Source organism: Condylura cristata, unplaced genomic scaffold (genome assembly GCF_000260355.1).
Source record: "Condylura cristata isolate star-nosed mole 26May11 unplaced genomic scaffold, ConCri1.0 scaffold00006, whole genome shotgun sequence".
Lineage (NCBI taxonomy): Eukaryota > Metazoa > Chordata > Mammalia > Eulipotyphla > Talpidae > Condylura > Condylura cristata.
The window spans coordinates 9,970,620-9,993,233 of NW_004567107.1; the positions used below are offsets into that span (position 1 = coordinate 9,970,620).

At 49.9% G+C, this 22,614-nt stretch overlaps 1 protein-coding gene across 3 annotated transcripts in view; it reads left to right on the plus strand.

Moving 5' to 3' along the window:
* CDK5RAP2 (CDK5 regulatory subunit associated protein 2) overlaps window positions 1-22,614 on the plus strand; it is a 143,368-nt gene that overhangs the window by 116,753 nt on the left and 4,001 nt on the right. For 2 of the 3 annotated variants that reach the window (XM_004677939.2, XM_012721557.1), the window contains 8 exons: window positions 3,709-3,828; window positions 7,648-7,764; window positions 9,828-10,017; window positions 10,883-11,004; window positions 11,980-12,228; window positions 14,438-14,515; window positions 15,487-15,752; window positions 16,279-16,422. In XM_004677939.2, coding sequence (XP_004677996.1) covers window positions 3,709-3,828; window positions 7,648-7,764; window positions 9,828-10,017; window positions 10,883-11,004; window positions 11,980-12,228; window positions 14,438-14,515; window positions 15,487-15,752; window positions 16,279-16,422 — 1,286 coding nt within the window. Of the gene's footprint in view, window positions 1-3,708; window positions 3,829-7,647; window positions 7,765-9,827; window positions 10,018-10,882; window positions 11,005-11,979; window positions 12,229-12,535; window positions 12,596-14,437; window positions 14,516-15,486; window positions 15,753-16,278; window positions 16,423-22,614 lie in introns of all 3 variants that reach the window. The other variant, XM_012721556.1, reaches the window with a different exon arrangement.

The following is a 22,614-nucleotide window of genomic DNA, read 5'->3' on the forward strand; positions in this document are numbered from 1 at the left end:
CAGAATGGAGATGCTGGCGTTTGTCACTGGGGAGAGCTGTGGTTGTTGGATGTGTTGGTGACTGGGGAGAAGTCGTTTTCATTTCATAATGATGACGTCTATTACCTGCCATTTCCTTGCTCTTCCAACGGTGGCGGGCTGGAAAGTGTCCGGGTCAAGTGTCAGTTCCAAGTCTGGCTAATTTCCTGTAGCTTCTTCCAAACCTCCTTTGAGGGTCACTTTGAAGATGCTTGAATTGTACAAAAACTTGAGTGTACCTGACTAGCCCTGTTCAGATGTCCTGCAAACCTGCTGTGTTTCTCCTTAGTGGGACTTGGCCCACTGGGCTGATGCCTTGGCCTGCCTCTGACCTAGAGCCTTGGCCTCAGTGGGCAGAACCAGCCTCCTATGGCCACTCGTCCCTGAGCCTCCCCACATCTTCCGTGCTTGAGTCTTGAGTGTCTCCTGTTTGGGAGTGGGTGGGGCTTAGTGTGTGTAATCAGCTATTTCAGAGGTTCTAGGGGCAGGATAGCTGAGACCAGCTCGAGCAGTCATCAGCAAACATTTCTAATAAAAGGCCAGGTTGCAAATGTTTCAGACTTTGTGAACCATCTTGGAATTTTTTAATCCAGCGGTTGTGGCACGGAAGCAGCCACAGTCAACATGTTAGGAATGATGTGGCGGTGAGTTCTTGACCCCCGGTGTAGACTCTGGACCTCGACTGTCATCTTCTGGGCTCCTTTTTCTGGTGGGTTGTTTGCAAAGCACCTGGCATGAACTTTGTGAAACACCTGGCACGTCCGTGCTGGAAACTCTGTGACACCTGATCACGTGGAACAAGGGTGTTCAGGATGTAAGGTCATTTTTTTAACAACAGGGTCCTCGCTGCTCCCCTTCTCAGACAAGACCATTTGGAAGTGCAATCTGGAAAAGAGTGTGGGGGTGCAGTCTGCTCCCTGCGGGCTCTGGGGGCCCTCCGGGACACGCAGTGTGCGGCTTGGCACACAGAGCGCCTGTTTTGGGTGCCAGCAGCCGGCCAGTCACCTGGCTTGCTGTCGTGTGATCCCGGCTCTGTCCCTCTGAGCTGTGTACTTGGTTTCCCTCCGTTATGTCTGACTTTATGATTTGCCTGGTTGAGGTCAGATTGTGACTTGGTTTCCTGTCCCTGATGCCACCTCCTTCCGTGCTGCATCAGTCTGGGAACCGAGCCCCTTCCCAAGAGACCTGAGACCACCCCCCCAGACCTCGTGGGAGGAGCAGACTGGATTGGGGGCTGGAAGAACTGGAGCAGGGTGGGGCTCCCAGGGCAGCAGCCAGGCCCTTTGGGTGAGACGCGAGAGCCTGTTTCACACCAGGTCCCCTCGGCCTCCTGCTCCACTTGTTTCTGCACCTCCGCACGGTCTGCCCCCCAACCTTGCGTTGTTTCCATCCACTGCAGAACCTTTTAGGCATCTCTTTAATTGTATATTTTTCTGGAGACCTGTGACCTTGGTTTCCCATGCCCTCCCGGTGGCTCTCCAGGCCCTTCCCGAAGGGAGACAGGAGTCTCTGGAGCCATCTTAACTGATCCACTTAGTGTCTCTTCAGACTGTTAGTCTCTGTGTCCCTTTTTCTTCTTGTTATGTTTATTACCTGATAAAGAGATAGTACGGTATTTTTCCCTTAACATCCCATCCATCATAAGCTTCTGATGTGTGGCTATAGACCATCATCTGCTGTGGCTTTATGAACAGTCCAGAGAATGGCTGAGCTGCAGTTTTCCTGGTGTTCCCTGTCGAAGAACATTTAAGTCAAAGAACATTTCTGAAATTTCACACTTGTGAACAGTGCTGTAGGAAATAGCTTTGACTAGGAAGCTGTCCCCCTATTTTGGGGCATTTTCTTAACCTAGATTCTATAAGTCAGAACTCCTAGGCGGAAGAACCACACATTGTTTTAGGTATTTGCTCCTTACAGCACTTTCGGTCTTAAAGAGGAAGCTGTCAGACCGTGGTTGTAGTAAGAGGGCAGTCACTAGCTTCCATTTTCATCAAGGTGAGTGTAGTGTTTCCTTCTGTTGGGTTAGCGCTGCATCATTCATGAGTGGTGTCCAGTTCCCCTGGGAATGCTCCCTGGAGCCCCGTGCCAGCTCCTGATCACACTCAGCGGAAGTTGCCCTGCGTCATGGCAGCCGGCCTGCGTGGCGTGGGTAAGCCGCAGCAAAGGCTGCAGCAGGACAGCGAAGTTCCTGCGTCCCCCAGCCTGGTGGCCCCCAGGGGGTGCACAGACAGCAAGGGCAGTGCCACGCAGGCCTTCTTGCAGACGCCAGCGCCGGCTGCTGCTGGGGTCTCCGACGTTCCACCAGACGACTCACCCCACTCCTGCATTAATGGGAGATAGCTGAAGGTCTGGGAATTAAGTCATCTCATAAACATTCAAATTCATGACAAAATTACTATTTAATTAGGAAAAGATCTGTAACATTGTGCTACTTTTAAATGAAAGTCATTTTGGAGGAATTAAAACTGGGTCATAACATTAGTATAATGTTTTAAAACAAACATTACTAAGACATACTGAGTGTACCCTAACTGATGAATTAAAGACATTAGTTTTGCCTTTGGATACTTAATGTGATTATGCTTTAAAAACTGTTTCTAGAAACCTACCTCTAGAGTGGAACCGCTTCCTCCTTTTCTTTGTTAAAGTGAGATGTGACACAGGCTGATAAAACAATATGTGCTCGTGTTAGAAAATTTGGAAAAATTGTATATACTATTAAGTATTTAGACGTAATGTGGATGCTTTGAAAAGCCCAGTTTGCGGGCGGCCCACACACAGCCTTTGTCAATATGTAGGCGTGTCTCCTTTGGAGTGTCTGTCTGTCTGTCTGCTCCCAGTGGCTTGTAATAATGCTGAATAACCCACTGTTCCTGCATTTTCCCATGTTAGTGGCCTTCATGACAGACTGACTGCTGTGTAACATTGCATCGTAGTAGATGTAATACAATAATTGAAGTTATTTTCAATTCTCACTGTTAGATATAGTACTAAGATGAATATTTTCATGCATTCTGGCAAATGGTTGCTAACATCACTGGAATCCGTTCAGATAGATTCCGAGAGGTGGAATTACTTGGTAAAAGACATTTGAAAATAGCCTTTCGAAGGCTAATGATAAAAAGTGCCAGAAACTCCTATGTCTACACTCATGCTGGCAGCGTGCGGTCAGAACACCCTTCTTGCCATTCTCACTAGCTTTGGGCTTCTTATTTTGCTTTGTTTTTAAGTTCTAAGTGAGCAAGTGATGAATGGATAACATACTCTTTTTCAAAGAATTAGTTTCAAGATAATCTAGACTCATTGTGAAGGTAGTTTAATCAACTCTCAGGCAATTCAGGCCGACTTGAAAGTGATCTGTTAATTTCACCATAAGGACAATTTTAAAGTAATATGTGATATTTAGAAGAATAAAGGGCTACATTAGCATTAGCATTAAAATTGCATGGGATATCGTTTTTCCACGTGGTCTAAAATGTCTTCCTCGTGGAGGCCACCGAGGATGAGCACGGATGTGTCAGCAGGCCGCAAGCAAAAGCTCAGCTCGTCCTGCCTGAGAGAGAGTTGCCAGTTACCGACCATCTTAATGAACTCAGTACCACTTGGAATTTCAAGATTACTGTATAATCTGTAAATTATTCGATGTTAGGGGCTTCAGACTTTAAATTAAAAATGCCTTCTTTCCCATAGACTTACTAATGGAACATTTACAAGAAATTCGAAGTTTGAAAAAACGGTTAGAAGAATCTATTAAAGCAAATGAGAAGCTCCGGAGACAGCTGGAACGGCAAGGTTCTGAATTTGATCAAGGTAAGGAACCCCCTTCCTGGAGGGCCGTGTCCGCCCCATGGGTATCTTAGGGAGGCTCTTGCCTGGAAAAGCATCCTCTGTGTTGGGAAGAGTGTTGGACTTGTGGCCGTAGAGAATTCAGTTCAGACCTTAACTCTCTGCTTATGCTCCAGGCTGACCTCACTTAATCTTGCTGAGTTTCAGTTACAATAATTTAAAGGGAGATAATGATTCCCATTTTATCCTGTTGTGATAAGAATTAAAGTGAGCTGACTTAGGTAGCACGCGCCCCCGTCCCTGGGAGGGAGCAGGCGCTTGATGAGTGCTAATTGCCTGTCAGTAGAGAAGCCCCCAGCCTCTGACATCCAAGATATGGTTGGCTTCTCCTTTGGCTTTGGAAGCTGTGGAGAAATGGGTAGGTGTTTTAAACTAAGACAAAGCAGTCTCTTTTTTTGTCAGTCCTGGGTTATGAAAGTGTTAACAGTTTACCAGTCTGGAAAATCTCAGTAAATCTCACATACCAGTCACCAGGTCTCTGATACCTACAGTCAGCCTCTGAATGGAATGTTCTTCCATGAGAACTTGAAAGTATATCTCCTCCCCCCCCCGCATAGGTAAGATAGTCACATGGTTCAAAAATTACTATCTCTGTTCAATACCCTCTACTTCCATTCTCCCTGCACCCTTACAGTGTTTTCAGTATAGAAACAAATATGTGTTCTTATTCTGTCCCTCACTCAAAGCTTAGAATACTCCCTGTTCACTCCTTTGCCCTTTTTTTGACTGAATATTATGTTTTAGCCTTCTTCCCTTATTGCTGCAAAAAGAATGTCCTCCTCCCATGAGGAATGGATCTTGAGGGCCACTCTGCGTTAGGAGAAGTCTGAGTTTGCTTGGCTGAGCTGGGTGTGGAGTCCAGCTCTTCTGTCTGTTAGCTTTGTGACTTCAGGCAAGTGAACCCCCACTCACTGAGCAAAAGAATGACTGTTTTCATCATCATTATCAGTTTTATTTTGCGTAACAATAGTTAACAGTCCAAAGCTCTGCAGTGGGTGGGAACACAGGAGTCCTCTTAGAGAAGAGATAACTGAATTCTAGAAAGATGTACTTAGTGGCGGTCGGTCCTGGAATCTTTGGGCTCCCGTGGCCACTTGTCATTCCTCTGCCCCACTGGAGTCCCCAGCCTGGAAGAACATCTTTCCGAAACATTGTAAGTGCCGCAGTTCGCATAGTAAACAAGACGGTTCTGTTACTCTCACCCCACCCCCATCCTGCACCCTCCCCTTCTCCCCTCTCCCCCAGGGCAATTGATTAATCTAAGTAGTTATTAGTCATATCAAACACAGCCTGGAAATACATGCCTGCGCCCTTCACATTCTCTCTTGGCAATGCTTGAATTAGATTCATTCTGTTTTACATTTTCCCTGGTAAATCCAATTATAGAATTATTTGGGGGCTCAAATGGCCACGAGCTACAATGAGTAGGCAATTGCTCTGGAGAGTAATTCACTCTGACGGGAAGGTTTACAAAGAGGCGTTCATGAAGTATTCACGCTGGTGGAGAGACCCGCTGTTCCCACCACGTTGTCACAGTCTCTGAAAAGACAAAGGAATGAAGTGGCCCCACTTCCTCCTGCCATGAAATAGTCATGTTGGAAGGTGGCTTGAGAAAGGCCTGGCTTTTTGTAAAGTTGAGGTGAAATATGGTTAAAAACTGTCATCTCGTGTTAGATCTTCCAGCTTGCCGCCAGTCACACGAGTTGATAGTGACAGCGTTCAGGGGAGGCTGGCCTCTGAACATCACAGGAGGGCCCAGTCTGGTCTGACTGTGCCTTAGAAAAGTGGCACTTCAGGTCAGAGACTGATTCTGTTGAGTTTTTCCAGTTCACGCAGATTGCTCTGTGGTCCAGCTTCGGTTCTAGCTTAACATCAGCCTTGATGTTAATGCAGATGGTAATGGCTGTCATAATAACAGCGTTGATCATTTTTATTGAGCTATTGGAGACTTAAGGAAGTTTTGTGACTTGCCCGAGGTCATGCAGCTATTAAGAAGCCAAAGTCATGATTCAAGCCCAGGTGTCTCTGAGACACTAGCGCTTGTAGGGCAGAGTGGAAGAAGGAGGTGGGGAGCGACATCGGTGAATAAAAAAATAAAAATGACACGACGCTGTGATGAGTGAATCATTGGCATGAGGAACAGACAGTGTGTAGAGCAGGAACAGGATGAACTTTCAGCTTCTGGGAGACCTTATACCGTAATTTTCTCCGAGGGAGTTTGAACAGTACAGCTCATCAAGGGTGCACAGGATGCGTCTAGCTGCAGACAACAGGGAGTGACTAGAATGGTGTGGACAACAGGGACTTGTGTCTTCTGTCACATGAAATTTTGAGGCAGGTGTCCACAAGACAGGTTTAATGGCTCAGTGACAGCAGGGCATGGGGTTGCGTGTGATGGCCACAGTGATGACCGGCGTTGTCTCCTCTCAGGACAGTGTCCTCAGCATGGGAAGGAAGTGGGTGGAGCTTCTCCCTGCCCTGCCCTTTATGTCAAGTGGGAAAGCTTCCACAGAAGCGCGCAGCTGGCTTCCTGTCAGGGTGCATTGACCAGAGAGGTCCATGGCCAGGTTCTGGCTGCACGGGAGCTGGGAGAGCAGGGGTCTGGCCCGATGGCTATGTGACACAGTAGACTCAGGAAGGGAGCCAGGCAGGGAGCACCTGCCTGCCATGTGTGGCAAGCTCCGTGCCCCCTGGAGATGCTCCCCAGAGGGTGGCTATGAGCATGCAGACAAAGGTCAGAGATGGGAGAGCTGAGCTGGAGGGCCAAGGGAGGCCCCTGGCCCGAGGAAGAGGTGGGGCCTCAGGACTTAGACCACAGCCTGCGAGATGATAAAATCAACCAGAATTTGTGAGCAGTTTCAAATCTAGTCTGTCCAGCTTGAGACCCTGATGTTTCTGGGACTCACTTAGAGGCTGTGAACTGGGGTGCCGAGTGAAGATGAGTATGACTTGGTAAGGAAGGCGGCAGGCGTCTGGGCAGAGAGCACCTCATTCTGCGCAGCCTGGGTGTGGCGCGACTACTTGGTAGCGTGGGGAGAGTGCAGCCGTGAAGTTGGCGCCAAGTAACGGTGAGCTGAAGTCCGGATCCTGCGTTCGGCTTGTTTACCGCTTGTCTTTTGCAGTGGCCTGTGAGCAGATGTCTACGAATGTTCTTGAGCAGCGCATAGCATGAAGAAGGGCCAGTGGTAGGATGATTAGCACAATGGTGGGCAGCAGCAGGGAGGTGAGGTTCGGGCCCGAGCGACAGGGTCAGGAGACAGTGGGCCAGGGTGACAAGCATTTTGGAGGCTGAGGTTCTGGCTGCCTGATTGTGCAGGGGGAGAGAAGTGCTGGGATGGTCCCCAGCTTCCCAGCCGGGATTAGGGGCAGCAGTCCTGTCTGCAGAAGCCGGAAACGGGAAAGAAGGCAGTTGTCGAAGGACGGGGGAGGAAGGGGAAAGCCTTGGCTCTGTGGATGGAGCCTCAGTGGCGGGGTTTGCTGAGGCGGGGTTTGGACTTCAGGAGAGATACAAGGGAGGTCACCCTCTCACCCCACTTCTAGCCCAAGTCTCCTGTTTGTTCACCATGAGGTGGAGTGACGACTAGGCAGGTGAGGTGGGGGAGCCCCCTTGCCTCCTTTCAAGCTCACCCTTTCCCCCTTGGCTTCTGGTCATACCTTAGATAGTGCATTGGAGTGATTTTTGTAGCATGCTGTTTCCTCATTGTTGAAAATATTTCTAGGAAGTTCCTTCCATCCTGAGCTGGAGAATGTCCACAAATCACTGTTTTGTATGCTTTTTTATAGGGTCTACAAACATCTTTGCTTATGGCTCAGAACTGCATAACTCTCTGACATCAGAAATTCATTTCTTGAGGAAGCAGAACCAGGCCCTCAATACAATGCTCGCTAAAGGATCCAGAGGTGAGAATTCAAGGGATCCCCCGTGGCCCTCTCTGGTGGGGAGGGTGCAGGCACTGAAGTCCAGCCAACTGCCATAACTTGTTGCACATGACTTTTGGCAGGTCGCTTAACCTCTCGCAACCTCGGCCTTCTCAACTGGGAAGTAGGAATACTTCATAGGGCTGTTATGCCAAATAGAAACTGGAAAGCCCTCAGCAGGGGGTCTCAGATCTCAACAAATGGTATTACTGTCTTCTCTACAGCTCCCTCTCATTCCGTTTAGTTCATGGTGGAAGAGAGAAAGGCTATACACATGCCAGATCTCAGCCAGAAACTTCCTATTCCCAGGGAAGTGTTCTGTCACTTCTTATGAAGACCCCTTTTCTTTTCTTTATTTTTAAAGATTTATTTATTTGTGCATACAGAACTGGGGTACAGGCCAGAGGCTCAGGGGCGGCGAGAGGCTTCACCAGAGACAGAGCGGGGAGCAGAACAGGCAAATCGACGAAGTACACTGCTGAGGGGAGCAGCGGGCAGGTCAGGAGAGGTCTGCCACGCCATGTGGTCCCCTCCGGGGCAGGCGGGGATCGAACTCATGCGGATGCGGCTTTAGCTTCTTAGTGCAGTGCTTTAACCCGCTGCGCCACCAGGGAGGGCCTGAAGACCCCTTTTCTATTTGAAATTTTGCCCCCAGAGAGCTTTCACTCAATCATCCCTCATTTATTTAAAATATTTCTGCAAAGATTAAGCAACGCCTAAATGAGTGACCAACCTGTGGTCACAGAGCCAGAGAATGGTGGAGCTAGAACCTGGCCAGCTTGCTATCTTTCTGTGGGGGATATTGAAGGTGGTTTTGACTGAAGGGATGACGAGAAGATGGACTTCAGCAGGCCTTTCATTCACCAGCCGGCATTGCTGGCTTCTGTTCTGTTTGAACCTGGGTAGGCCTGATACAGAGTTAGTGAGACCTGGTCCCTTCTGTCAGGGGACTTGTGGTCTGATGGGTGAGACAGGCCACCACAGCAGCTGTTGTGAACATAAGTCATGATAAAGGCAGATTGGGGAGCTGTGGGACCTGGAGGAGGGTTCTGACCCAGGGGAAGTTGGTCTTCCACAGCCGAATATCGAAGGACAAGTAGGGGTTCCCAGGGTGACTAAGGTGCTTTGAATAGAAGGAGACTAGAGTAAGACCTCAGAGTGAAGGTGGGGGAGACAGACCAGTCGGGAGTTCTCTGGAACTTACTGTGGCTGGAGCTGGAGGGGAGGAGAAAGTTTGCTCAGAAGAATTGTGTTGTGGTTTAAGAGTGGCTGTGTGACCTTGGAAAAATCTTAATCTCTTAGATCCTGAGTTTCATCCAAGAGGTGGGAGGACGCTGGTGCCTCCACTGGAGGTTGGCTGGCGAGAGATCCCCACAGCTCATGTTGCCGTCATGCCAAGGCTGGGCCTCGCGCAACTCTCCAGAGGGCTGGAGAAGCCCTGTGTGTGGCCCTCTTTTAGAGTCAGTCAGTTAGTCCTCACACAGCAAGGATGAGGAAACTTGAGGTGTGGAGAAGTGAAGAAACTTGCTCGGGGCTCTGGAGTCAACAGAGCTGCCTGGAGCCAGCTCTTGGGTGTGCGTCTGCGCAGGTGCATATAGTTCCTCAGGGAGGCGCTGTCCTCCCATCCTGGGTGGGTGGGTGGGCTCAGGGTGCCCTTTGCGCAGCCGCTGGCCTCCTCGCTGGGGGCCTGTGGATGTCTCCCACGCTGGCCAGAGTTTGGGGCCCTGCTTCTTGCCTCTGTCTATATTTTTACCCACTGTTTGGTCAGAAGGCAAAGTAACTAGGTTTGCACGGCCCATTATTTAATAGAAAATTAAACAGACCCATTTCATCCCAGTGACGTTTAATCTGCAGCCTTGATGTTGACAGATTTAGCTGCCCAAAATACATAAGATAATTGGAATGCCAAAATCGTAAACGCCAGATTAAATCTCGTTCTCTTTTGTATTCTTGGAGTGCTCCAGCTCAAGTGTTGTATTTGCGTAATAAGGTTGGAAAAAAACAAATGGTGTCTCTTCCTAGTGGCGCTTTTTCTGTGTTTGCAGATAAACAGAGGGAGAATGAAAAATTGCGGGAGTCTCTCTCCAGGAAGACGGCGAATCTCGAGCATCTTCAGCGGGAATATGCGTGTGTGAGGGGAGAAAATGAACGGTTGCAGAGGGAAGCGAGTGAGAAGGAGAAGCACAACCAGCAGCTGCGCAGCGAGGTCTGCCACAGCCGTGGCCAGCTGAGCAGGTAGCGCAGACACACCGGCGCCCCTGGGCCAGGACCCGCTGGGCCCCGCTTGGAGTCCAGAACCAGGCGGCTCGGCCACACCGTGCCCCAGGAGCCTCGGCTGCGGATGAAATGCGTCCCGCGAAGCCACCTCAGCCGGCTGGGTCCGGGGGCCACTGCTGTTTCTTCTCCAGGGCGGGTCAGGGAAGCCTCTCTCATGCCACGTGAGCAGCATGCTGGAAGCAGTAGCATGTGCATCCCCCGGCCCCGCAGGGAGGACGCCTGGGCAACGCAGGGCCAGCGCCTGGGAGCCACCGGGAGGGCGCTGCGCTGGGCCGAGAGGCCGTGCGGATGAGGGCAGGGAGGAAGCGGCGTGGCGACACAGAGAAGCCACGCGGAGAAGTGCTCAGGGTTGGCTTGGAGTGACAGGAGGCCCCCGGGGAATCCGAGCAGAGGCGTGACGAGTCTGACTCGGACCGTTTCGGCCCTTCCAGCCGCTCTTCTGCAGCCAGGCCCTTAGACTCCGTCTGTCCTGCGTGGTCTCGGTTCTTAGCGCTGCTGCCATCACCCCTGGTTACTGGGGTGCTGTGGGGATGCAGCAAGGTCACTGTCTGCTGTCACACAGTCCTGGCTCCTCTTCTGAGCTCTGCACCCTTGGGTGAGGCTTAGTCTTTTTGAGCTTCACTTCCTCATATCCATGAAGTGGAGAGTCAAAGGCACAAGGTTTTTGGAGCGCCCGTGACGATCACATGAGAGAATGTGTCGCCTGTCACGTGTCTCTTGTCCACGCTCTTCTGGCGGAGGGTGTTGACCTGTCTCTGGGGTTTGGGTAACTCACCCTAAGTTGGACTTAACCTCTCCTCCCATGGTGGTGGGGTCTTTTCAGGGTGCAGGAGGAGCTGAAGTCAAGGGAACAGCTGCTGTCACAGAACGACAAGCTACTCCAGTCCCTGCGCGTGGAGCTGAAGGTGCACGAGAGGCTGCAGGAGGAGCGGAGGAGAGCGCGGGGTACGGGCGCCCGTGCACGGCTGTGAGCTCAGCAGCCCCGCAGGCTGGCTGTGCCTCACGTCCCACTCTTGCCTCTGGGGTGGCGTGGTACGTGAGGAAGCTCGCTGTCTGGCCCAGTCTTTTCCTGAAGAGGCCACAGGCAGCACAAGGGCTTGGGCTGAGGAGTAGCCTGACTCGCAGTGCGCCTGCCTGGCCACGTGACCTCCCGCAGCTCCCTCAGTCCGGGGCCTGATGGCTGCTCTGTGGCGGTGAAAGAACGCTGAAAGCACATTGACTTCATGTGTGGCTGGCACATGGCAGACGCCAGGACATGACCTGTTGTCATCTCCTGCGGCGTGTTTGCTCTGCCTGTTCAGTCAGCAGGTACTTAGAGGGCCCTACTATGTGCGGGCTGGTGCTCCAGAGCCCCTAGTTAGCTCTGGTCCATTGACTGCGTTTCCTGATAGACACACCTGATGGGAGCAACTTGACCAAAGTCTAATGTTCCAGAATCAATTTTGAGGTGTGGTTGGTTGTTTTTTTTTTTTTTTTTAACTAATTTTCCAGATGGTTTCTCCCTATTGAAAGTTTATCTAGAAAAGGGTCACAACTTTCATTTTCTCTTCAAGTTGTTTTTCTTATTCTTGCTGTTGTGCTTTTTAATATACTGTAGCTCTTAAAATCAGCCCCTTTCATTCTATAATTCCAGCCCAAATAGATTTTATTACTACTAGACATAATTTCGGGGTTTGGTGTGCAATTTGCAAGGCTTTTATGGCCAGAAGCGAAAATTAATTTCCAGCTCTTATTTAGCCTGTGGAATAGCAGCAATTAAGCCTGCCAATATTTTTGTTTTTAAAGTCAAGTTGTTATTTTAAATTGTACCTAGTTCTTAGGAAGGGGCGGGGGGGTGGTGGCGCATCTCAAACACTCTGAGCGCCTTTATGACCGACCCTTGGCGGGGAAGGTGTCGAGTTCCCTTTGCCCCGTTCACAGAGGCCGGAGCCGAGGTGTCGGGAGAAGGCTGCCGGCCGCAGGAGCCTTCCAGTGACCTGCACGACCTCCTCACGGAGATCCAGGCGCTGCGGACACAGCTGGAAAGGAGCATCAAGACCAACAGCACGCTGCAGAGCAGGCTGGAGGAGCAGCTGGCACAGAGGGGCCAGGAGGCTCCGGAAGTAGTGCCCACCCCGGCCCTCCAAGCCCTGACCGCGTCCGAGCGGCCCCTTCGGCTAGAACCGCACGGTACTGCCCCGCCTCTGCCCTGTGTGAGGCACCACCAGGGGGACACGTGGGCTCCTGAGCGATGCCCTTGGCCCACGGAGGTGTCTTCCCACTGACAACAGACACGCTCTACCCTGGAAGCCAGGGAACCTGACCACTAAGTAGCCGTCACCTTTGGCAAAAAGCTCTGTCTCTGCCTGGGGCCTCTCGACTCTCAGGGAGGAGCGCTTGGGCTTCCCGCTGCCCTCTTTCCCTCGGGTCTTGCTCCCTCCCTCCATCTAGCTCTAACCACTGCTGAGAACCCCTTTTACCCTCTTCCTGTCTTCAGAGCAAGCCCAGTCCTCTACCTGCGACTGCCACTGTCTTTTGGGATCTAGGAAGCTCGCTGGTAGGTGTGAAGTGGTTCTGCTCTGCATTTGCTTGTGGGTTCACTGCCTGGTCCAAGAAGGCTAAACAGGGGAGCCCCGAGGGGACAAGATTGGGCTCCAGCCACTTCTCTGCTGACTGTAGATGGTCAGAGAACCCCACCAGCCGTCCGCTCCGCTCTGCACCAAGGAGCTAGAGCCACCTCTAGCGCCGAGTTCTGTTCTGTTCCTGAGTTACCACCTCACCTTCCCAAGACGGAGGAGTTTGGGGGTTGTCATCCTGAAGCCCACAGGGTGGGCACACGCAGCCGGTGGAACTGGGAATGCCAGTGTACTCAGACAGAAGAGTCTTCTCTTTACTAGGCTTGGGAGTTATGTCCATTGCCTTTAATTTAAAGAAAAAGTCTCTTACAGGGCCCCTGTCAACCTGCTTTAGAACTTGTAGTGATTGGCCATAGGTTTCTCTTTGATAAGGATTAAAAATTTTGACAGAAAACTGATATATACGAATTCCTATTTTTAAAAAAAGGCAGAAACCCCTCATCAGTCTACAAAGTCGTATGTACCCGCCAGAGGGCTGGCTGCCCTCCGCCTGGGCCGAGCATCCACGAGGCTCTGCTGTGTTAACTGTCCATCCGCCTCTGGCCCTTTGTATGGCGCTTTGAGGTGGGACTGAGGAAGTCGGGGTGGAGTGGGGGGGAGACTGAGGCAGGGAGAATGGCTCAGCGCTTGGGGTGTGCAAGAAGGGAAGTTGGGGCGGCTGAAGCGAGGAGCCCATTGCCAGCCTTTGCTGCCTGTGACTTGGCCCAGGGTCAAGGGCCTCGCCGCAGGCACGCGGAGCGGGTGTTCAGAGCCCACGGTGCCGCCGCCCCTGCAATGTCTCCATTCCTCCGATGTGAATATACCGCGGGCAGCCGCACACGTCTCCTTTTGCAGACACTTCTCTGGGCCGGCTCAGCGCTCCGTGCGCTGCCGGTGAGGCTGCTGTCTTCAGCAGAAAGCGAGCTCTCTCGGGCCAGCTCCAGACAGTTGACGCCCCGGCTCCGTGGCCTCTGGAGTGGCCCTGCACCCTTGGGAGGTGCCTGGGGGTGGCCCGGAGGGTGTCCCAAGGCCTGGATATGGTCCTCACGCCACCTGCCCTTCACTCTCGGGGTGCCAGGCAGATCACTGCCTGTCTCTGCCCCTGGTCTCCTCTTCACGAGGTCTGCCCTGCGCTGCCGTCCATCCAGCTCCTGGGAGGTCAGGCGCGATGGTGCTGGCTGGGTGGTGAATGAGCTCGCTCCGCGGCGCGCTGGTTTCGCCTCCTAGCATTACTTCAAGTGCACAGCCTCTCAGGGCCCCCTTTGGGTTGTTTTTCCCTCGTGGGTTTTGCGGCAGCCTGCAGACTCGGCCATGGGCCCAGACAGACTCCAGCTTGCCGCTGCCCTGCCCTGCAGTGGGTCCCCACAGTCCTCACAGTTCTGCCTTTGCACCCCGTCCTGCCTGCCCTGGGCCCAGGGCTCAGCCATATGAATTGTTTCATCCTCCCTGCGTGGGTCGCGGTGGCTGATGCATCTGGGACTTTGCCTGTGCTCCCGCCGCCTTGGGGTTGTTACCCCTGAGCTCCCACAGCCCCGTGCTCGCCTGCCTCAGCCCCAGCTACCCTGAGGTGAAATTGCCGTGCACTTCTCTGGCCCTGAGGGGCCTTCCAGGGCGGGCACTGAGCTGCTCAGCCCCTTCCCCTGTGGCCTGACAGGGCTGGCAGGCGGTCCTCAGAGGAGAGCTGGTGCATAGCAGGCACTTCGTTATTCTCACTCACTGCTCTCTGTCAAACGTTGAAACCGAAACTTCTGGCGGTTTATTTTCCCGTATTTTGTATTTTGTAGGTAGTGACAGCTGTTCCATGGCAGTTGGTAGTTCCTGTGATCTGTTCGACTCCACCCTGGCAATGCCACCGAGATCAGGTACAAACTGCCTCCGGTTGACTGTAGCAGGGTTGAGTTGGCAGGAGGACTTTTTAAGTAAAAAAGGTGCCCTTGGCGCCTATATGAGAGGGTATTTGGCAGGATTTGGGGTTTCAGGCCCGCAGCATCTCTAGCTGGTGAGCTCCCCTCCAAGCTTGCCGATGCCTCCCTAGGTGTCACCAACCTCAGCAACCTCCTGGTTCCTCGTTGCCCTGCTTGACACAGCCACACAGCGGGGCTGGCAAGGCCTCCCGCATCTTGCCCGGTGGCCCGTCTGAGCTTCTGCCCACGTCTCGCCACACAGATGGGTCACCACCTGCAGAGGCCTGCCCCGCCTCTCACTGGGACCTTGCAGCGAGGCGCCTCCTTTTGCCAGACTTCCTTTGTCCGCTTCTCTGCCAGGGCAGCCCTACTTCCTCACAGCTCTCTATGAATGCAGACTTCTCCGCGGCTTGCATTCCCTCATGTTTCCAGACTTCTCTTGATCTAGGGTCAAAGCAGCAGGCTTTTCCCTCTCTTTTGAGTAATTCTTGCTGCCTGTGCCACCCAGCTCAGTTGCCCCTTCTAGAAAGCCTTCCCTGCTTCCCTCCTGCCTGTCTTCTCTCCTGTCTTCCTCTGAGCTGCTCTTCATCTTGTGCCATTACGTCTCTCACATGGAGTCTTGATTCCACTTAGACCCAGGGTTCTTGGAACCCCAGCTTGAGACACTGGTGTGATCAGGGTCTTTCAAGCAAGTGAGTGCTTGCTCAATAAGCGTTGGTTGGCTTCAAGTGAGCTCCTTCCACGAGAAGCATGAGCTCAGCATGGGCTGGTAGGCAGACTGAGGGCCACGAGCCAGGCCTCAGCCATCTGGGCCTCGTCAGGTGGTTTGTCAGAGGGCTGCCCTTGGCTCTCCTGCACTTCAGCATTGAAAGCCTGCCACGTCAGGGTGCTGCCCTTGTAGACCGGCCATCTCCCTTCTTATCCTGCAGCTTCAGAGTCTCCTCAGCTCTCTGGAAATGATGTGGACTCCCTCTCCTGTGACAGTGGCAGTTCAGCCGTCGGCACCCTATGCAAGTCCCACGTGGCTCCTGCCCACCACCTGTGGGCCAGCTCAAGTGGCCACCACATTCTGGGCCTGATTGAGGACTATGATGCTCTGTGCAAGCAGATCGGCCAGGGCCAGAGGCTCCTTGCTGAAATGGCCACTCAGTTCCAGGAGGCTCCCAGCCATGTCAGTCCAGAGCTGGATACAAAGGTAAACAGAACGACAGAGCTGAGAGAGAGATACACCCTAGGAGCAGTGGAAGAAGGAGTCAGCCGAGGCTGCGGGGAGGCGAGGGGTGCCCAGGCCCTCAGTCAAGTTCTGAGACAGGGTGAGAGAGACTGTACATGGCCCCTCGTGGCTCAAAGTGGGATGCGTGAATGACCACGCCGCTCACTTGCTCACTGGCTTTGGCTTGCCTCCCAGAGAGGCTCTGGGCTATGTGTGGAAAAGTGGGCTCACCATGGACCCTCTTCTTGGTTAGTTAATATGGCTAATGCAGGTGGTTTTTAATCATGGTTATTGATTGGACTAGAATTACTGCTGAAATGCACTCATAATCTATAATTCACCAATCTTTAAGAACAATAAATTGGTGTCGTCTGGCCCCAGGCTCTTGCTCAGCATGTGGAATTCAAGCCCCACAGAGCAGAGATTTATGCTGCCCGTTAGACAGCTTTAATTTGTCTGTAATCTTTTTCAAGACTGTGTGTAACGACTTTCTCATCCCCCGGCACAGGGCCCACACTCGATGCCCCTGAGCAGGCTTGTCACCAATGTGAGCACCGTCAAGCTGATCCTGGAAGAGGCCGCGAGGTTGCTGACACTGCTCTGGAGGGCCTCCCTCCCCACGGACGGCCAGTGCACGCATAACTGTGAACAGGTAGATCACGGCCCGGCGTCTGGGCTCCGGTTCTGGGCTGCTGCTGTGACTTACCTCCTCCAAGTCTGCTCCAGTGTATCCTAACCCGCCCTTGTGCCCTCCTAGCTTGGCCTGAGGCCCTGATGTGTCCCCATCCTGGATGTCTTTGTTGAGAGAAATCCTGTGAGCATTCGACTCATGAGGAAACTGAGGTGCAAGGAGGGAGGCTCATGCTGACAGGCACAGAGCTGGTTTGAAAGCAGGGGTATTTACATCCAAAGTTCCAGTTGTCCTTATGGACCGGTTCATTCCTTTCTGCTCACAATCTCTTTTGTCTTAGGTGCCTTTCTCTAGATTTCTGATTCTTTTCCTAACTTTCAGCATCCTGTTTTAATGGGCCTGGTACAAAATCTATTTTTAAAAAAAGATTTATTTATTTATGCATACAGAACTAGGGTGAAGGCCAGAGGTGAAGGGGTGGTGAGAGAATTCACTAGAGACAGCGGGGGGCAGAACAGGCAGATTGACAAGGTACACTGCTGAGGGGAGCCGCGGGTGAGACAGGAGAGGTCTGCTGCACCAGGTGGGTCTCCTCCCTGGCTGGGGATTGAACTCGTGCTGAAAGCAGCTGTGGCTAAGTTCATAGTGCTGTGCTTTAACCCTTTGCGCCACCAGGAAGGGCTCCCAAATCTAGTTTAACTACTTAGAAACGACAGGCTCCCAATCAGCAGTCAGGTAGGTTTTTGTGGGGAGTAGAAGCAGTCCCCAGGTCTTTGTGGGGAGAGCGTGTCGTATAGTGACAAGGTGAGTCCCCACGCTGGGGGGCAGGGGAGCAGCGCTCTCCGTCCCACCTTCCGGGTCTTACCCTAAATGCACCCTGAAGTCAGAGAGGGCTCCCTCATCAGTCACTGCATCCTCTTCTGTGTCATGATAGGTTATAATTGTATGTTGTTTCATGTCTGTCTCCTGTACTTTCCATGAGGGCTGAGGATCCATGTCTTATTTTGGTCACATGTTTTGAATGAGAATGAATGAATGATTTCTTGTCATACTCCCAAACCAGTACTTGTCCATCTGATTTTTAAAGTACAGCATGCCTGAATTAATCAAGTCAACCTCGATGCAATGTTTTTATCCTCAATCCATGGTGTATTTGAATAGATGGAATTCGGTTGTTTTGGTTATAGGTGTTTGTGTGTGGAAGTGGCAGCTATAGTCACATTGATCGCCCCCACTTGCAAGTGAGCCCAGAAACTGGTCAGTACTGACGGGCCCCTTCTGCCTCAGGATTTCTGGGTAATTGATTATGCTCACTCTAACATCATAGAATTTTAGAGCCAGAAAAAGAGCCTTAGAAATGCCCTTATGTGGTTGCTAGTGTACATCAGACCCCTGTGTGGTGTGAAATTGCCTCTAGCCACTTTCCTGCCCCTGCCTGTGTTTCAGATTGTGCCTTTTTCTTGGTGTGAAATGTGTGTAAAGCAGATTTCCAAGTTTTTACCAGTAATCCACAGTATTTTTTACTACACGGTGTTTTCTCTGAGTGTTATTAATTTGCCATTTACACTTATATACCATCTCCTGTAGCTCCAGGGCCTACTCTGGAAAGTAAGTATCATATACATCAATTTATCTAAGAAAATGACTGGGGGGGGGGACACAAATATTTATCCATATTTGCTTATTAAAATTGTTAATGGAAAGATAAACTATAACAGTAAAACAGGCTACTTATAGGGGAAGAGGGAAAAGGGTGGACAGGCAGGGACAGAAACTAGATTCCTCTGAATAAAACTTGTTTTGTAGATTTCTCTTTAAGCTGTTTCAATGCTTTACAGAATTATAAATAAAAGTAAATCAGAATGGGAAAGGAGAAGTTTCTAAAAATTCAGAATAAGAATAAATGAACAAATCTTCATAAAATTTTTGAAGAAAAACCATAGGAAGAAGAAATGCTAACACACAGGGATGTGAGTGAACACATTACTAATGGAAATAGCTAGCTGAGGGCAAACTGAAAAAACATGTAAATAAACTGCTCAGCCAGTGATTATATTGTTAGTCATAATGTTAGTATTGATTTTTGACCTAATATTTCCATTGTGGGATAAAACAACTCATGTTGAGATTTTTACTGTAAGAGAAGTGATATATAAATTTAAAATATCAAAGAAGTGAATCTTGTAATCCTTCATTTGACTTGGCAAATATCAGGATAAACTCATGATTTTTATTAAGTATAGTTTACCAGAAAAATCTACTCCTTTTCTCTGCCCGAAAGGTTTTAAAAATGTCTAATACCAATGAGCACTTCCACTACCACATTGTGGTTTCTAAATACCTTTCCCACTGAAAGGAACTAGGACTCCTTGCACACATGGCTTGAGTCTAGGCCTAGTGCAGGAAATGTACAATATGAGCTTAGAACATCTTTGTATTTTAGGAAAACAGAGGAAATGAGGAAGTGAAACTTGTGTGTTATGGTGGTTCTTATTCTATGGTTCCTGGACACAGTGTCATCTGGAAAAGTATTGGAAATGGAAATTTGAGGGTCTTGAGACCTACTGAGTCAGAAAATCTGAAGTAGGCCCCAGCAGCCTGTTTATTACAAGCTTCCTAAATGACTTAATTTAAGAGTCACTGGATTAAAAGAAACTAAAGATACTTGTCAGTTGAAGTAAGATGTGGTGTTTATTTGAATGCTGAATTAATATACCATTTGTTAAAAAAATAAAATTAGGGTGTAATCAGGGAAATACGTCTTCAGAAGAACACATTTGGTAATATCACAGAACTGTTGTCATTGTTTTGGATATGATAATGATATTGTGATTCTTTTAAGAATCCTTTTCTTCTGAAGATAAATGCTGAGATATTTTAGGGATGAAATGATTTATGTCTAGGATTGGTTTTAAAATAATTTCAGGGTAAGGGTAGGCAGCAATGTAGGTAAAAATAAGTTTGGCCTTGATTTGATTATTGCTGAAACTCGATGGATACCTGGCAGTTCTTTGCCCATTTTTTTTTTTAAAGTTTAATTGATGTAACTTTGTCCTCAACACTGCCTAGGACTTAGGGAAATAGGGCCACACCTCCTCAGATGTGTGTCACACACCACATCCACCACCAAAGCAGCCTCAACTTTTATCAAAACATTTGGTCTCCTCACTTCATTTCCATCCCCACCTTTTACCCGCCTCTAGTAGCTTCAATTCTGCAGTCACATTTCTAGGATTTGTTTTGGTTTAGTTGTGGCGGTTTGGTTTTTTCTCTGTATCGTCCATGCATGTTGTCACAATGGCAAGAGTTCAACTCCCTTATAGCTGAGTAGTCTCCCATAAATGCCTTCAAGTTAGTGATTTTATATCCTCCAGCTAGGTACATAGGAGTAGATTTGCTGGATCACCTATGTATGTTTAATAGGTTGAGGAACCTCCACATTGTTTTCCATGGCTGGAATAGGTCTGTGTTCCCACCAGCAGCGTATGGTGGTTCCTGTTTCTCTACACCCTTACAAATATTTATTTCTGGTTTTTTTTTTTTTTTTTTTTTTGTATGGGCCATTCTCACTCAAGTGAGGTGGTATTTATTTCATTGTGGTTTTGATTAGCATTTCCTGGTGGTAAGTGATGTTGAACTTGTTCTCGTGTGCCTGTGGGCCTTCGGTTGTGTTCTTTGGAGAAGTGTCTGTTTAGCTCTTCCGCTCACTGTTCTGGTTGGGTTATTTACGCGTTTTTTTCATATGTGCTTACTGGGCACATTATTTGTAGTTTTGGGATATTAGCTCTTTTCCTGTTGTATGATGTGCCAGCACTCGCTCCCATTAAAAGAACATCAGTAGGGTACCTCTGTGTGGATGATAGTTTCACTGCAGAGAAGCATTTTAGTTTGATGTAGCCCTGTTTCTTTATATCCTATTTTGATTTTCTTGATTTTAGAGACAAAGACAACACAAGCCAGTGTCATGGCTTGATTTGCCTGTTTCCTGAAATGTACTTTTTGGTGTCAGGTTTAGCAGCCGAAACTTCAATCCATTTTGAATTAATTTTGTGTGATATATGAGAAAGAGGTCTCATTTCGTTTTTCTGCATGTGGCTGCAGATTCTCTTTATATCTTTTTCTTGGCCAGTTGGTCTAGTTCAGACTTACAATACTGTGTGGAAGAGTAGTGGTGAGAGTAGACATCCTTTTCTTGTACCTGGTTTAGAGGAAAAGCTTTCAGATCCTCACCACTGAGTGTGGTGCTAGCTTTGGGATGGGTTACATGTGGCCTTTATTGCGTCAAGAGATGTTCCTGCTATCCTTGTTTGCTAAGAATTTCTATCCTGAATGGAGGCCTTCGTGTCAAATACCTTCTCTGCATCTATTGATAAGATCATATGATTTTTGTTTTTCCTTCTGTTGATATGGTGGAATCACATCGATTGGTTTGCATATGTTAAGCATCCCTGCATCCCTGGAGTAAATCCCAGTTGATCACATCGTATAGTTCTTTAAATGTGTTGTTAAACTTGGCTTGCTAAGGTTTAGGATTTTTGCATCTGTGTTCATCAAGGATATTGGTCTGTAGTTTGTGTGTGTGTGTGTGTATGAGAGAGAGAGAGATGTCTTATTTGTTCATCATCCTATTCCTTCTGTTTTGTGCATGTTTGAGATTTTTCATTAGGAAAAAGAAAACTAACAAAACCCAGCTCCAGATGTCAGATGTATTCTTCACCTCTGTGCTTGGCTCTGTGGCTGTGGTCAGAGTCACTCTGTTGAGGTCCTCCTGTGTGTTAGGCTCTCTCCTGTGCGTGCAACATCTCACTTCATCGCTTAGGGAGTTTGTTATTTGTATTCCCATTTTCCTGAAGTAGGAACTAAAAACTCCTTTACTCCAAAGCCACAGCAGCTAGGAAATGACTGAGTGAACTTTTACCACGGTGTGTGTTCATCCTGCCAGCATGAAGATTTTAGCCCACAGAAACAGAAGAGACGTAAACAATTGAAATGCTTTGTTTTAAGTGTTGGGTGGCATATGCACCCAGTGTTTGAGACTGCAGCGGAAGATTAGCCCCCAAGTTAGTTGGCGGGCAGCCCTCGGGGCCCACTGAGCCTTGTGCTGGGGCAGAGGGAAGCATGAGGCTGCCTGCAGGGAGCCTGCGGTCTGCTGGGGGAGGCAAACACATCCCTGAGGCACCAGTCAGCATGGAAGGGGCCCCAGGGAGCAGTGGCACCCAGGGAGCAGCGGCCACTGGCCTCCCAGTGGGGAGGGGTCTCAGAGCAAGCTTGGGACCGGGGAGCGATCGTTGCTCTCGCTGTCCCCAGGCACAGCTCTGGACCCCTCCCCCGCTGGGTCCTGGGTGGTACAGGGGTCAGCCCTCCTGCCAGATGTTGCGCGAAGGCTCTGGTGATACGGTGTGACTTTGTCCCAGAGCGTGTGGCCTGGGAAGCCAGAGCCGGAAGCCCTATTTTTGTGCGCTCGCTCTACGAGGCAGTGTCAAAGGAAAAGGAAACCTCATGTCTACATGAAGACCTTTTTTGGAAGAATGGTAGAAATCCTGGTCGGTAATAGGGCGAGTTAATCTCAAAAGTAGGTTCCAGAATCAAAAAGTGATACATTCCTTACACAGGTTAACTTCAGGCGGCGAGTGTACATTTACTTGCCGTCCTTTTGATATGGGCCGAAGCCTGTTCTTGAGTGAGGGTCTGCTGATGGCCGCCACATCTTCTTTCTTTCCTAAACAGCATCCGTAATGTATCTGTCACTTCCAATTTCTGTTCCTTTCAGATGAAGAAAAAACGTAGACACTGCAAAGCAATTTGAATACAGAGTTCTTCTAGACTGTGCCTCCCACGTCTTTGGGAGTTGACTCACCCGCACCTGATTTGCCAGCAGCGTGTTCTGTAGTGATTTGCCTTTGTCACGTCCTTCCCGAAGCACATGTTAGTTTTCATACAACCAGTTCTCTCTTTCCAGGCATTATTTCATGGTTTTACTTAGCACTTCATTGAATTATATAACTAATTAGAAATATGACTGCCAGGCCCTCCTTGATGTGGTGGGTTAAAGCACCACCAAGCACAGCACTACGAAGCTGGCCGTGGCCGCCTCAGCACGCGTTCGATCCCCGGCCCTGGAGCTGACCCACATGGTGCAGCAGACCTCTCCTGACCCGCCCACTGCTCCCCTCAGCAGTGTACTTCATCGATCTGCCTGTTTTGCTCTCCACT